Source organism: Rhinolophus ferrumequinum, chromosome 3, assembly GCF_004115265.2.
Source record: "Rhinolophus ferrumequinum isolate MPI-CBG mRhiFer1 chromosome 3, mRhiFer1_v1.p, whole genome shotgun sequence".
Taxonomy (NCBI): Eukaryota; Metazoa; Chordata; class Mammalia; order Chiroptera; family Rhinolophidae; genus Rhinolophus; species Rhinolophus ferrumequinum.
The window spans coordinates 8836971-8852526 of record NC_046286.1 but is presented as its reverse complement, the minus strand read 5'-3'; the positions used below and the strand labels follow the sequence as shown (position 1 = coordinate 8852526).

At 39.1% G+C, this 15556-nt stretch overlaps 1 protein-coding gene across 1 annotated transcript in view; it reads right to left on the bottom strand.

Annotated features, from left to right (window-relative positions):
* The window catches only part of DNAH8 (dynein axonemal heavy chain 8), a 335302-nt gene that overhangs the window by 60666 nt on the left and 259080 nt on the right, over positions 1–15556 (bottom strand). Inside the window, 2 exon segments of the mRNA XM_033102419.1 lie at positions 10483–10685; positions 12330–12448. Of these exon segments, the coding sequence (XP_032958310.1) occupies positions 10483–10685; positions 12330–12448 (322 nt within the window).

Here is a 15556-nt window from a genome sequence, read left to right as displayed (position 1 = left end):
AGTTTTAACATAGGTCAATAAATAGTTAATAAATTTTCTGAATGGTCTAGAAAAACTAGATTGACACTGAAAAAGTGAGAAGCTTCACACTTGAGGAGGGAAAGGGTTTCAAAGGACAGAGTCCAGTAAGGTAAGAGGCAGTACAGGCTGAATTTCTACAAAGGGTGGAGAAGTCTGCTCGGATATCAAGGGAGGGACTCCTAAGAGGGGATGGATGCAGAGGGTCTTGTATGAAGTCTTGCTGCAGGTAATGCAGCATAATTACTCTTTGCTGATTTGGGGTTGGTTTTATTTTATTTTATTTTATTTTACTTCTTGGCTGTTTGTATTTGAGAGATTTTAGTAAGATTTCAACTGCCTTTCCATGTCTTTCCAAAATTAGCCTTGTGTCTCTTTCAGTTTTCCTTTTTCTTATTTTTTTAAACTTTTTATTTGTAATTATGCAATATATGTTCATAATGAGAGTCTTGGAAAATATAGGAGAGTGTAAAGAACAAAATAAAAATCACCAATATCCCTTCCTAGAGATTGTCACTCCAATCTTTTTAAATATGCACAATCCACAATCCCTTGCCCTCATTTTAAAATTCAAAACACTCTGAAAACTAAAAGACTTACCACAAAAACATTTTAGTGGCAAAAGCTGACCTCAGCGAACATGAGGCTATTTATCATTATCTTTATAGATATTAATATTCTTGTCTGCAGTGTATTATATATGAAATATTCCCTTTCTAATAACTGAAAAACTCAGATGTCTGAAACATCTGATCCCAAGGGTTTTGAATAAGGGATTGTATACCTATCTATATTAAAAATTATATATATAGTTATAAAAATTATATATATATATATATATCAGGGGTGCCAAAAAATGTATACCCATGACTTGTATTCATCTTTTGCTATCAGTATATGTTGAGTATTACAATTTTAATACAGCTTTTTCCTTTCTTAAAATGTGTATACTGTTTTTTGGCACCCTCTGTATATAATATGTATTACATATACATGCACTCATATATGGTACACTCTACCTTTAAACAGTATGTTGTGAGCGTTTTACTGCCATTAAATATTATTGAAAAGCAGTTTTTAATGTCAGCACAGTGTTCCACTATGCTGATCATTCAATCATGACCCTTTTGTATATTTAAGATATTTCCAATTTTTGAATATTATAAGTAGCACTATATTAAACATTTTTGCATATAAGTCTGATGTGTATCCCTCAATATTATCTTAGGAGAAATTCACACATGTATAATACTTGGGACAAAACATACAAGCAATTTTAAAGAGTATTTGTGATATATATATGTGTGTATATACACACACACATATATATATAGACTGCCAGAGTCTCCAGCTGAAATGGAATGCTGTAATTTCTAACCCATACCCTTATCCTTGTTTGTGCTTTAATTTTATTTATCATGCTTTTGACATACAGAAGTTTTCAAACTTTATCCAAACTATCTATCTTGTCTCTCTGGTATTATGATGAAGAAAATCTGAGCCACCACAATAGTACATAATATTCAATATTTGCTTTTCATTCTTTTGTAGCTTAATTTAACCATTTAAAACCTTAATCAGAAGATGGCAGAGTAGATAAATGCTGTGCTTACCTTCTCCCATGACCACATCAAAATTATAACTAAACTACAGAACAGCCATCATTGAGAATAGCCTGAAGTCTAGATAAACCAAAGTCCTACAACTAAGGACATGCAGACGATCCATCTCAAGACTGATAGGAGGGGCAGAGACATGGAACGGGCTGGTCCCACATTTGTGTGTGACCATTAAAAATCAGGAGGGATATCTTGGTTGTGGAGGCGCCCCCTCCACCACCCAGAGAAGCAAGGAGGTCCAGCCTCACATCAGGATCCTCTATCCAGGGTTTCAGTGCCAGGGAGAGAAGTCCCCATAACACTGGCTGTGAAAACCAGCAGAAATTGTGGCTAAGGAGGGTGACTACAGTTCCAGGAGTTCCTCTTAAAGGGCCTATGCATGGACTTACTCACTGACGGACGCACTTGCTTGAGATCCAGTGCCAGAGCAGCAGTTCAAAAGGTGCCAGGGACATATGGGGAGCAACTGAATTGTCTGGCTTCAGGGCAAGGACTGGAGGGGCAGCTTTACCTCAAGTGGAGGAGCTGGTGGAAGCCATTGTTTTTTTTTGTTGAGCCCTCCACATCCCATCATGCAGACACAGGCAGCTGCCATATCTAAGTCTCCATCTACCTGGCTAGCACTGTTCTTTCACCCTGATTTCCTGAGACTCCATCCCACCCAAGCCACTTCTAGTGGCTTTTCCATACAAATAACTTGCTTTGGCTTATAAGATGGACATTCCTAAAATCTCTCAAAGGTTCACAAAATCCAAACAAGCAGCATCTGCCTTGAGTGTGTCCTGTACATCTGGCTGACCAGCCCTTAGCCCGGCATTAGTGACAGCCAGCCTTGGTTTGCTGTTTGGCCTCTCAAGTCACCTCCATGCCTGTGTGGGTGGCAACCATCTGTGGATTGCTTTGTGGCTCATGTCAGGTTGCTCTGGGCAGGCACAGGCGGCAGCTGAACTTAGCCTGCAGTGGGCCCCTTCCCAGGAGGCCCCAGGGCTGGCACGCCTGGTGGCTATCTTTGGACTCAGCCTGAGCATCACCCAGTCACTTCCAGGGTTGCCACACCCAAAAGGAACACTGGGGAGGCACTAGAGCCTGGCTAAAGTGAATCCTGGTTTGCAGGGGAGGCCCTGAACAATAGCTTCTCCACTGTAGTCATGGCAAGTCCTCATAACCAATCATCCTAAGGGTCAGTCCCTACCATTGAAGGGACAATATCAAGGCTCAACAGGAGGGCACACACAACCCACAAAACAGACATACCTGGATCACCTAGCTCTGGTGATCAAGGAGACTGCACCACTGGGCCTCACAGGACACCTACTACATAAGGTCACTCTACTAAGACCAGGAAGCATAGCAGCCTTCCTTAATACATAGAAAAAAACACAGGGAGGAGACAAAATGGGGAGACAAAAAAAAAAGTCCCAAATAAAACAACAGAATAATGTTCCAGAAAAAGAACTAAACAAAATGTAGATAAGCAATCTACCAGATGCAGAGTTCAAAATAATGGTTATAAGGATGCTCAGTGATCTCAGAGAGAACTTCAGCAAAGAGATAGGAAACATAAAAGTAGAAAACATAAGAACCAGTCAGAAATAAAGAATATGATAACTGAAATAAAGAATATATTAGAGAAACTCAACAGCAGATTAGATAAAATAGAGGATCGAATCAACAATTTAGAAGATAAGATAGCAAAAGAACAGAAAAGAAAAATCCAAAAAACTGAGGATAGTTTAAGGGGCCCCTGGGACAGCATCAAGCATATTAACATTCACATCATATGGGTACCAGAAGGAGAAGAGAGAGCGCAAGGAATGGAAAACCTATTTGAAGAAATAATGATGGAAAATTTCCCTAGCCTGGCAAAGGAAATAGACATGGAAGCCCAGGAAGCACAGCGTCCCAAACAAGATGAATCCAAACAGGCCTACACCAAGACACATCATAGTTAAAGTGCCAAAGATTAAAGACAAAGAGAAAATCTCAAAAGCAGCAAGAGAAAAGCAGTTATCTACAAGGGCGCTTCCATAGACTGTCAGCTGAGTTCTCAACAAAAACTTTGCAGGCCAGAAGGGAATGGCAGGAAATATTCAAAGTGATGAAAAGTAAGAACCTACAACTAAGATTATGCTACCCAACAAAGGTATCATTTAGAATCGAAGGACAGATAAAAAGCTTCCCAGACAAGAAAAAGTTAAAGGAGTTCACTGACAGCAAACCAGAATTATAAGGAATCTTAGAGGGCCTTCTTTAGGACAATAGATAATTATTAATTAATTAATTAATTAATTAATTAATTAAAAAATAAAAATATCAATAATAAAATGGCAATAATTACATATCTGTCAACAATTACTTTCAATCTAATGGATTAAATGCTCCAATCAAAAGATAGGATGGCTGAATGCGTAAGAAAAACAAGACCCTTACATATGCTGCCGACAAGAGACTCACTTTAGATCAAAATACACACATAGACTGAAAGTAAAGGAATGGTAAAAGATATTTCATGAAAATAAGAACAAACAGAAATCTTGGGTAGCAATACTTATACCAGACAAAATAGCCTTTGAAACAAAGGCTAGGGCCAGCCTGGTGGCTCAGGCAGTTGGAGCTCCATGCTCTTAATGCCGAAGGCTGCCGGTTCGATTCCCACATGGGTCAGTGGGCTATCAACCACAAGGTTGCCGGTTCAACTTCTCGACTTCCGGCTCAAGGGATGGTGGGCTCCACCCCCTGCAACTAAGATTGAATATGGCACCTTGAGCTGAGCTGCCGCTGAGCTCCTGGATGGCTCAGTTGGTTGGAGCGCATCCTCTCAACCCCAGGTTGCTGGATTCGACTCCTGCAAGGGATGGTGGGCTGCACCCCCTGCAACTAGCAAAGGCAACTGGAGCTGAACGGCACCTTCCACAACTAAGATAGAAAGGACAACAACTTGACTTGGAAAAAGTCCTGGAAGCACACACTGTTCCCCAATAAAGTCCTGTTCTTCTTCCCCAATAAAAAATCTTTAGAAAACAAACAAACAAAACAAAACAAAACAAAGGCTATAATAAAATACAAAGAAGGACCCAGTAATCCTACTTCAGAGTATTTATCCAAAGAAACCCAAAATGCTATTTCAAGGCAATGTGTGCATCCATGTATTCATTGCAGTATTGTTTACAATGGCCAAGATGTGGAGGCAGCCTGGGTGTCCTTTGAATGGATAAAGAGGAGGTGATACATATACACAATGGAATATGTCTCACCCATGGAAGGGAATAGGTCTTTGCCATCTGCAGCAGCAGGGATGGACCTAGAAGGTACTGTGCTGAGTGGAGTGTGTCAGACAGAGAAAGACGGATGCAATGTGATTTCCCTTATATGTGGAATCTAAAGGACAAGATAAACAAACAAACAAAACGGAAACAAACTCATAAATACAGAGAACATTTTGATGGCTGCCAGATGGGAGGGGTGCTGGGAATGCGTGAAAAGGGGAAGGGATTAAGAAGTACAAATTGGTAGTTACAAAATAGTCATGGGGATGTAAAGTAAAGCTTAGGGAATATAGTCAATAAAATGGTAATAACTATGTATAGTGCCAGGTGGGTATTAGACTAGTCAGGGGGATCACTTGTTAAATTATACGCATATAAATGTCTAACCACTATGCTGTATGCCTGAAATTAAAATAATACTGAATGTCAACTGTAATTGAAAAATAAAAATGGGGGGAAAAAGTGAAAGGGAATCAGAGGTTCAAATTTCCAGGTATAAAACCAGTAAGTCATGGGGATGTAATGTACAGCATAGGGAATATAGTCAATAAATTTGTGATAGCATGGTACGGTGTCAGGTGGTTGCTGGACTTTTCATGGTGATCACTTCTTTAGGTATATAAATGTTGAATAACTATTGAGAACACCTGAAACTAATATTGTATGTTAGCTACATTTTAATAAAAACCTTAAAAATAAATCTTATTCTACTTAGAATATACCTTGAGGTTTAATGTGAGGTAAAATTCTTACTTTTTTCTAAAGTTTACCTGCTATCCCTACACTGTTTACAGGCTAATTCATTTCCCCCCATTGATTTGAAATATGAATCTTGTCATAGACTAAGCTATTACATATACTAGAGTCTAATTCGGGACCTTTTATTTTGCTTCATTGATCTGTTTATCAACTGAGCCAGTTTTACACTGATCAAATTATTGCCATTTGATAAAAGTTTTTAAAATCTGGTGGTGTTCATTCCCCATTATTCTTTTTCCTTTTCAAGCTTTCTTGACTATTCTTGTCCATTTATTGTTCTAGATGATCTAAGACCCCTCTATTATCCCATTAGAAAAAAAAATACTGTTGGAATTTCAATTAGACTTGCATTCAATTTATAGATTAATTTACAGACTATTGACATCTTTACAATATTAAATCTTTATTCTGAGAATGTGGTTTAACTCCCCATTATTCTATCCTACTTTTATGTCTCCAAGAAAGTTTTATAGTTTTCTTCTAATGGGTATTTTAAAAATTATTTCTTAGTTTTATTTTTATTGCCATAGTGAATGGGATTTTTACATTTTATTTTACAAGTATGCTCCATTGATTTTTAATATATTTATTTTGTGACCAGCCCTTACTAAACTATCCTGTTAAGTTTAATAGTTTTTCACTTGATTCATTTGTGTTTTTTAGTTAGACGATTACACTGTCTGAGAATAATGATGATTTTTGTCCCTCCTTTCCAGTAGTTATATCTTTTATTTATGATTCTTACAACACCCTAGCTATATTTTCCACAACAATAGTAAATAGCAGTGGGTGGCGGTAGCAGACATCTTTATCTTCTTCCTGACTTTAATGGGCGTGTCTGTAGGCATTCATCAATAAGTATGAGGTTGATGTTTGAGGTTCATGTTCATTATCACATTAACAAAATATTCTTCTATTCTTACTTTTTAAGAGCCAAATACAAATGTTGAATTTTCATAAAATGCTTTTTTACACCTGGAGAAACTAAAGTCTGGAGATAGGGCCTTTTAGCATCTATCAAGGTAATAATATGATAGTTTAAGGGAAAGTCACTTATTGCTGTGATAAGATTTTTTATTATGATATCTTTCTTATGTCACCCATGCATTCCTACTTGGTCAAGGCACATCATTAATATTATTTTTGTGTGTTATTTTTATAATGTTGCACTAAATTCTTCTTGCTTGCATTTACTTAAGATCCTTATATTTCTATAAGTAGGATCAATCTGTGGTTTTCTTTCTTTTATGCAGTTATTATCTTAGTCTATTTTTGATATCAGGTTAATACTATTCCCTTAAGATGAAGAGGAAAATCTATCCTCTTTTTCTACGTTCTGGAATGGAATATAGCATAGCAAAGTTTTTTTTTAATTAAATTTATTCGGGTGACAATGGTTAGTAAAATTACATAGGTTTCAAGTGTATCACATTGTATGCTCACCCCCCCAGAGTAAGCTCTCTTTCCATCACCACATATATGACCCCCTTTACCACTCCCCCTCCCCGCAACTCCCTGGTAACCACTAAACCACTGTCTGTGTCTATGAGTTTTTGTTTCTTTGTCTTCTTCCTTTGTTGCTTTCAGTTATATACCACATATCAGTGAAGTCATATGGTTCTCAACTTTTTCTGTCTGACTTATTTCGCTTAGTATAATAATCTCAAGATCCATCCATGTAGTCAAATGGCAGTATGTGAAGGTTTTAAAGGATATATATATATATATATCCTTTGATATAATTATATATATATATATATATAAAATCATCCAAACCCAGTCTTTGCTGAGGTAAAAAATTTAAAACTTCTAATTTTTTTCATCTTGATTTTTATTGGTCTGTTCAGGTTTTTCTATCTTTTCAAAGAAAATTTTGTAAATTTGTTTTTCTACAAACTCATCAATTTAATTGAGATATTTAAATTTATTACCATAATTGCATACCATTCTCTTATTATTTTAATTTTTCATCTGTATACATTGTTATACCCATTTTGTAATTTATACTTTGGTATATTTGTGAGTTTGTATTTCATTTGGTTGTTCTTTTTTATTTGTGCTTGGATTCTATTTTCTTTTTTTTCTTTTTTTATTATTATTATTTTTTTATTAGTTTCTGGTGCACAAAACAATGTAATAGTTAGACATTTATCGTTTATATCCCTCACTGTATCAATCCCCCTCCCCTCATCCATTATCCCACTGACATCGCACACAGCCATTACATTTCCACTGTCTCTATTCCTGGATTCTATTTTCAAAGCCACCCTTCCTCTCAGCCCCTCTCTCTATACCCAGGCTCCTAGTAGGGTTCTCAAGCTAAATCCATCTGTTTTCTTTGCCCAGGTACCCAGAGCTTTTGTGCAAAATTATCTCCCATCCCTCAAGTTGCTGTCAGGTAACTGGTTAATTCATCCGATAAAGGCAGTGAGAGGAAATTAAAGAGAAGGACTACTGAAGTGGGATTGGGAAGCCTTGAGATGAGTCCTGAAATGGATCGATCACCAACTATCTTTCTGGCCTTATCTCCAGATCTTAGTTTCTCCGGGTGTATAAGGTAGATGAACTTCAAGATTTCCAGTCTTATTTACCTTGAGCATTCTATGATTGTCTATTATCCATATATCCATATAAATATTTCTAGTTGGGACTAGATTAACATGTTATTCCATCTACATAATAGTTTCATTTTCACACCTATTTGTGGGATTTTTAACCCAAAGCAATGAACAGGGTATGACTTCCTAACATTCCCAAAAATGATTTACCTATGAATTCTGTATAATTCATTGGGTCCTTCAGTGTTAAAATCAAATCTACTTTGTTTCTCCTAACAAAGTAACCGATAAAAGGATCTTGAACAATCATTGGAAAAACAAAGTATTAGTAAGAAATTACCAACTTGCCAAGCAAAGCAGTATAACGTGTAACAACACTAAAGGTGATAGCACAATTCTGGCCTTATGTATTTATTTAATGTCATAATTTCTCAGTTATAATTTCTCCCACAGAAGACCTTGAATTTTTAAATTCTGTTGTCTAAACCTTTGTCTTAGACAAAAACATTATTAACATTTGAAATGGTAATTCTAGTGGAACATGCTCTTCTTCTAGAAACAGTATCTTCTTCTAAGAAATGCCCCCTACTCTAGCTCCATATATGTGATTCCTGCTATAAACCCATCTCCACAGCAACAGTTCATTGGTTGGTGCAGAGAGGAGCACATGACCAAAGAAAAACCAATGAATTTCTTCCCTAGATATTTGGACTTGTGACTAAGGAAGTAGGGGAGTTTCCCTGGGAGTGCTGAACTTACTGAACATGTAAGCCCACGAGCCACCAGAGGCCATGAGTTCTGTCACACAGAGATTGCTTTGTGGCAACACAGCAAAAAAAGAACCTATATGCAGAGAGAACTGGGGCATAGAAGCAGCTGGACAAAGACCCATAGATCCGCACAAACATTTGTAAACTACAAGGCTGTAAAAGCAGCACCACTTTTAGACCAATGCAGAAGACCAACATGCTGCAGTCCTCTAAATACCAGAGCAAAACAGCCTACTTTAAAGGTGGTTAGTGAGACTTAACCATGAGCAGTTGCCAAAAGAGCCATTCAAACATGGATCCGTATAGAACATAGAATGGTGTGGTAACAATGACCAGAACAAAGTGAAGATGACAAAAGTGTGAGTGAACATAGATCATGCTTATGGTAATAAGCTAATGGTTTCTAGTAACTTCTTAGTGAAGAGGGAGATGGCAAATACCTGGAGAAAACTGAATTGATTTTATGTCATGTTCATATTAACTATATAATAAACACAGTGTAAGTTTTATTGCATAGGGTAGGTTTAGAGATTCATAATCAATCACTTTTATAATCTTTATAAAGACATGAATGAATTAACCTGACAAGGTATTGTTTTACCAATGAACCTGGAAGATCCCAATGGCAATTCCAACAACATTCAGCTTTTCAGAGGATGAAGAGCAGATTAAACAGCCATCGTATAAGAGGATGGCTCAGTCCTATCAAGGTGGGTTCTGCATCATGCAGGTCCTTGTCCTTTAGTCCTGATGACCCAATCACTGCTCTCACCACTTATGTATTTATAACTCCTTGCCCTGTCTCCTCCCTCCAGAATACTTTTCCTTCTATTTCCCACCAACCCACCTGGTAAAATGTACTTATCATATCCTCAGTGTGATGCTTTCCCCTCTACCCCTGCAGTCTGAGTAGTTCTGGATCTTGGAACCGGGCATGTCTACGGGCCTCTGCTGTGGTCGTCACATGGTCTTCAATCACATGTTTACATGTCTATCTTCCCAGCGACACTGTATTCATCTCTGAATGAATACTCCCGGAATCTACCACACTGCCTGTCTGCTGAAATGGTTATTGAATGAAAGCATGAATGAGTGAACCCCCAATTGCTATGCATTACAATAATGGTTATAGTGTTTTAATTTGAGACAAAAAATAGACTTTGTTGTAATTTTATATAGACATGGCAATAAAATTTGCTCTTGTGTGTTCATTCTTGCTAGTATACGATCCACATAGTACGGCCACCTGCTTACAACCTAAAGAAAAATAGGATGCGGTAGGTGAGTGTGTTCCTCTCTGTACAAAGATATCGCTATCAGGCCCTTACTCTAGGAGCTCTGAAAAGGGAGGAAAGAGGAAGGAGTTTACTGTTTTTTTTCCTAACTCAGTTTTTATGGATCTATTTCTAGAATCAGGTATGAAATTATGAAAGGCAAAATTTGAGGCAAGTATGTGAAGGTTTTGCTAAATTTCACAGATTGTTGACCATACCCAGCTTCAGTTTCTTGGCCAATGCGTCAATTTGAACCGTGGGATCGGAACCCATGGACAGGAAACATATTAGAGGTGTTCGTGTATCACTTTCTTCCCAAGTTTTCTCCAGATTTAAGATAACCGGTTCTGTGTACTTATCCTCCAAAGATTGTGCAATATACTTTCTTGCTTGAAAAACAGTGCGGTCTGGGCACCAAGACCTAGAAATGAATACCAGTTAGAAGAAAAAATTTAGTCTGTTCATTTTTTTTATTCCATCGAATTCTAAGCATGTAAAGAACCTTTTCATTAGCAAAGGACAAAAACATAATTCTCCCTTATGCAGATCTGTGTAAGAGGGAGATGGCAAGTTTTTCTGTCCTGGGATGAGTGCGAATTTAATCGTGTGGTTTGGGGCTAAGCATTGGCAAGAAGTAGGGCAGAGCCAGTAACAACACTGGTCTGTGCCAATCTGGAAGGGAACTTAGAAGGCAGCTGATTCAAGTGTCTCATTTTCAGAAGCAGCAGCAACTACTCTGAAGCGTTAATTGGTTATTTTTAAAAAAAACACATCGATGGTGATCCCGGGTGAGCTTCAGATAAGCAATTCCTCATTGAAACTAATAAAAGGAAGGGGCACATTTATCCTTTGACAAAGATTTACCAAGTGCCTACGACACATTAGGCCCCATTCTAGGTGCTGAGGACTCAGCAGGACGCAAAGGGAGCTGTCCTCTGTCAGCTCCACACCATCGGGGCCGACCGGCTGCACACTCTGAAGCTCTGCAGTCTTCAGGGGGAGAATTAATGTGTCCAAGGGGTCAGAAGTAGGTTGATCAGCAAGCATTTATTTAACACCATCTGTGTACCTTGCACTGTAGTAGGTTCTAAACACAGCGACAAGTTAAATAATGTCACTTCATATTTGATATCTTAGATCACAGACAAATTCTACAGATTACACTATTCTGTACACACTATTTTGACAGAGATTCAATTGTAACATAATGGATAAAAGATAGATATAGCTATTCCAATAAAAACAAGCAGCTCTTTCACATGCTGTAGATCACGAAGTCACCACTGCTGACTGCTGTGTGATCACTCTCAGAAAGTGACAATATCCAGGAAACAACTTTTTGTAAGAAAGGCAAGCTCAGGTATATAATGTTAAGAAAGACGAAAATGGATCCAAAATCATCCAGCATCTTTTTGTTATTCTTTTGGTGGTCTCATCTCCTCCCAACTCCCGGCGCCTGCCTTGTCCACCAATCACACACACACACACACACACACACACACACACACACACACACCACTGATCTTCTAATACAGAAGCCTTCTTTGAGCTACTGGATATTGAGAAAACATGACAAGTTGAGAAAGAAAAGAAAAGAAAAAAGAATTTTCTTCCTTAACATCAGTTTCAAAGTTTTGCTTCCATTTTAATAGTCAAAACAGCATTTATATATTTCAATAGTGCAATATTTATGTTTTTTTCTCAGATGAAATTGAATTTCAGCTTATAAACTAATTGCTTTGTGACTCTGGGAGATCTATTTTTTAAAGAAGCAAATTCAACAATAAATAATGAATGAAGTAAATAATACGAGCGCATTTTTCATGTTTTTTTCCTAAAAGCACTGTCATCCATACGTTGTCAAAACATACCATTCCCTGCACCATCACCATTTTATTTGCTTGTCAAGGAACTAAAGAATTGCCATCCCAAACTGCAATTTGGGAGCACACACATTTCTTATAATAACTACTGGGACACAGTGAGGTAAAACTCACCGAGGTAAAATCTATGATTTGACAACATGATAAGTGATGCTTCTAGCTCTGCTAATACCTGTTCTCACCTGATAAGTAAAAGTTTGCGGCAGGTATCCAGGGAGTCATTATATCCATCAGGGATAATTTCTTCCTCTGGAGCATCTTTATCAAACCAGTTTTTCCATCCTTTCTCATTACGAGATATCTAAAATAAACAAGTCAATTATCAAGCCATAGGAATATGTGCAATTGGAATATATTGGAGAGGATTCTGAATAACGTTAGAGGGTCATTATAGGCACATAATTTTTCAAACATAACCACACAGTTTATATTGTTCTTCAGAATCAATGCCTCAAATAACATGGATATACTATTCTCCTTTCAGTTAACCATTGTTTTTCTACACTATTCACTAAAATTAGGACCATGAATCAATTACACTAAATGATTGGGCAGGAAAAAAAACAGACCAGGGTTTCTCAACTTCAGCACAATTGGCATTTGGGGCCAGATTATTTTTTTGTTGAGGGGGCTGTCCTGTGCATTGTGGGATGTTTTGCAGCATGCCTGGCTTCTACGCTCTCAATGCCAGTAACAGTTCTCTCCCAAGTTTGTGACAATCAAAAATGTCTCCAGACATTGTCCAGTGCTCTCAGGTGGGTGGGGAGTGGCACAAAGTTGCCCTTGAATTGAGAACCACTGATATAGACCATTCTGGTAATCAAACCTCTAAATGGTGACCTGTACTTAAAATACCGATAGATGACAAAATCAAAATTTTTATTTTCCTAGTGATCTTCTGCCTTGAGACCTTAAACCTAAGAATAGAGGCAGTCTCCCCAAGAGCTGGTCTCAAGCACCTGTTCTTTTAGAAGCATGGAGAGAACCGCAGGTTTTCAGAGGCATTAAAAGGAGCTCCATGAAGCCCAAGTACAGTCAAAACCAATTTCAAAACTTGCCTGCTCCCAAACAATCTGCCTGGCATGCAGCTCCCAGGGCCTGGGTGCTGCTGCAGCTCCGCCGACTGAGCTGGTACCTGCTCATTGCTACCCACAGTGCCCTCTCCACAATATTGTGGAGGCCTCCTCCACAACAGTGGCTAGAGAGATGGAAGTACAAGAAAAAAAGGTGTTTATCCCCAGCCTACTAGCCTTCCATCTGCTGAGTTTGGCTCTAGCACAGTGGAGCTTCCAGAGCGAGCTGCATCTGTGATGGGCAGTGGGATAACTTCCAACCCCTTGCCAACCACTTCCATTTCCCACAGTGATTGCAAGCATGTTGTAGAAGCCATGCAGGGTAGGCACTAGTAGCAAATGGAAAATGCCTATATAGCAAATAATACGTATCCAAAGATTGTCCTTTTTTACTTCCATTATCGCCACTTTTTACTGAGGCATAGAGAGATTAAACAACTGTCGAAAGTCCACATCATGCAAACAATTCATTATATATGAGGTGTGATCGAACAGTACAGTGAATGTTTAAATTAAAAAAAAAATATTGCAGTAAAAGACACATTGCCATTAATCCCCCTCAAAATACTCCTCCTTGCTTCGAACCCACTTATCCCATTGTTCTTGCCAGTTTCTGAAGCAGTTCTGGAAGTTCTCTTTCGTGTCTTTAGTTGTGCTATTGTGACTGCCTCGATGTCCTGAATCGATTCAAAACATTTAACTTTCATGGACATTTTCACGTTGAGGAAGAGCTAGAAGTCACGTGGTGCCAGATCCAGTGAATAAGATGGATGAGGACAAACCATAAGGTTCTTATTTGACAGAAATCGCCGTACCAGAAGTCATGTATGATATGGAGCCTTTCTGTTGTGATCACAAAATACCTGCCTTTCCGTTGGATGCCGAGTGCCATCCAACGGAAAGGCAGGATCTTTAATACGGGAAGTGGCAAAACTTAGTAACAATATGTGACAAGTTTCAACTTGTTCGGTGTAGTCAGTCAGGTGTGAGCTACGGTTGAGAGAAGGTGTGTTTTAAAGTGTGCCATCATGACAATGCTCCGTGTCACACATCACTTCTGGTTCAGTGGCTCTCCCCACTTGCCTGCTCCCAAACAATCTGCCTGGCATGCAGCTCCCAGGGCCTGGGTGCTGCTGCAGCTCCGCCGACTGAGCTGGTACCTGCTCATTGCTACCCACAGTGCCCTCTCCACAATATTGTGGAGGCCTCCTCCACAACAGTGGCTAGAGAGATGGAAGTACAAGAAAAAAAGGTGTTTATCCCCAGCCTACTAGCCTTCCATCTGCTGAGTTTGGCTCTAGCACAGTGGAGCTTCCAGAGCGAGCTGCATCTGTGATGGGCAGTGGGATAACTTCCAACCCCTTGCCAACCACTTCCATTTCCCACTCCCTTTCCAGCCAGTCCTGTTATCCAAACTACTTCCCGGTGTTAAACAGTTGGCCTAAGATGACATGGCAGGGCAGCTGCTGTTCGAGGCTATTTTTGTTTCAATTCCCAACACCCACTCAGCTGGGAGACTGATCTTCTACTTCTTCCCTTCCTTCCCATAGACAGGCCCAAACCACGGCCAACTGATGGCAGATCCCCAGGCAGAGCTGCACGTTTCCTGAGAACGAATCCTCCCCTCATGTCTGACCCACCCAGTGGTGTAAAAGGAGTTGGAGAGAAATAATTCCTGCTGTCAGGGAAAGAGCATGAGGTCAAATTACAGCTTTGCTACTTATGGGCCATGTGGCTTTGGGCGAGTACTTAACCTCTTCGAATCTCAGTTTCCTCATCTCTAAAGCGGCGTCAATAATATTTCCCTTGCACGGTGACTGTTATTGCAAAGTACTTACGTCATAGTAGGCAGTAGTAGCTATCAGATTCTATACCAGCAGTACTTAACATCTAACCGACAGTGGCAAACGATAATGCATCTCTTTGTATCAATACAGCTTGTCAGCAGAGGGCGTGGCTTTTGAGTGACTTTTCCAGTGGTGCGTGAAGGTCTCCCTTATCCAGTCTCCTAGCAGATTAAGACCACTTTGGTTTTCAAGGTTATTTGTTTGGGCTTGCTACAAAACAAAGCTTACTGTCCACCACAGATGGAATCCAGGGACTTTATCCATTTGACTCTGATCGAATCAGGTATAAATAGGTGAAGAGTCTACACAATGTTTCAGAGAGACCACTACATGGACACACACAGTTTGCGCTGGGGGAGGGGCTGAGGGGGAGGGAACCACTTGATGACGGCATGAGGCCTCTGCCAACTTGCAGTCTACCTACTACCTCATTTGTCCATCATCCCCAGTCACAAAAAAGAGGATTATCAGCTTCGACACTGGAATGGC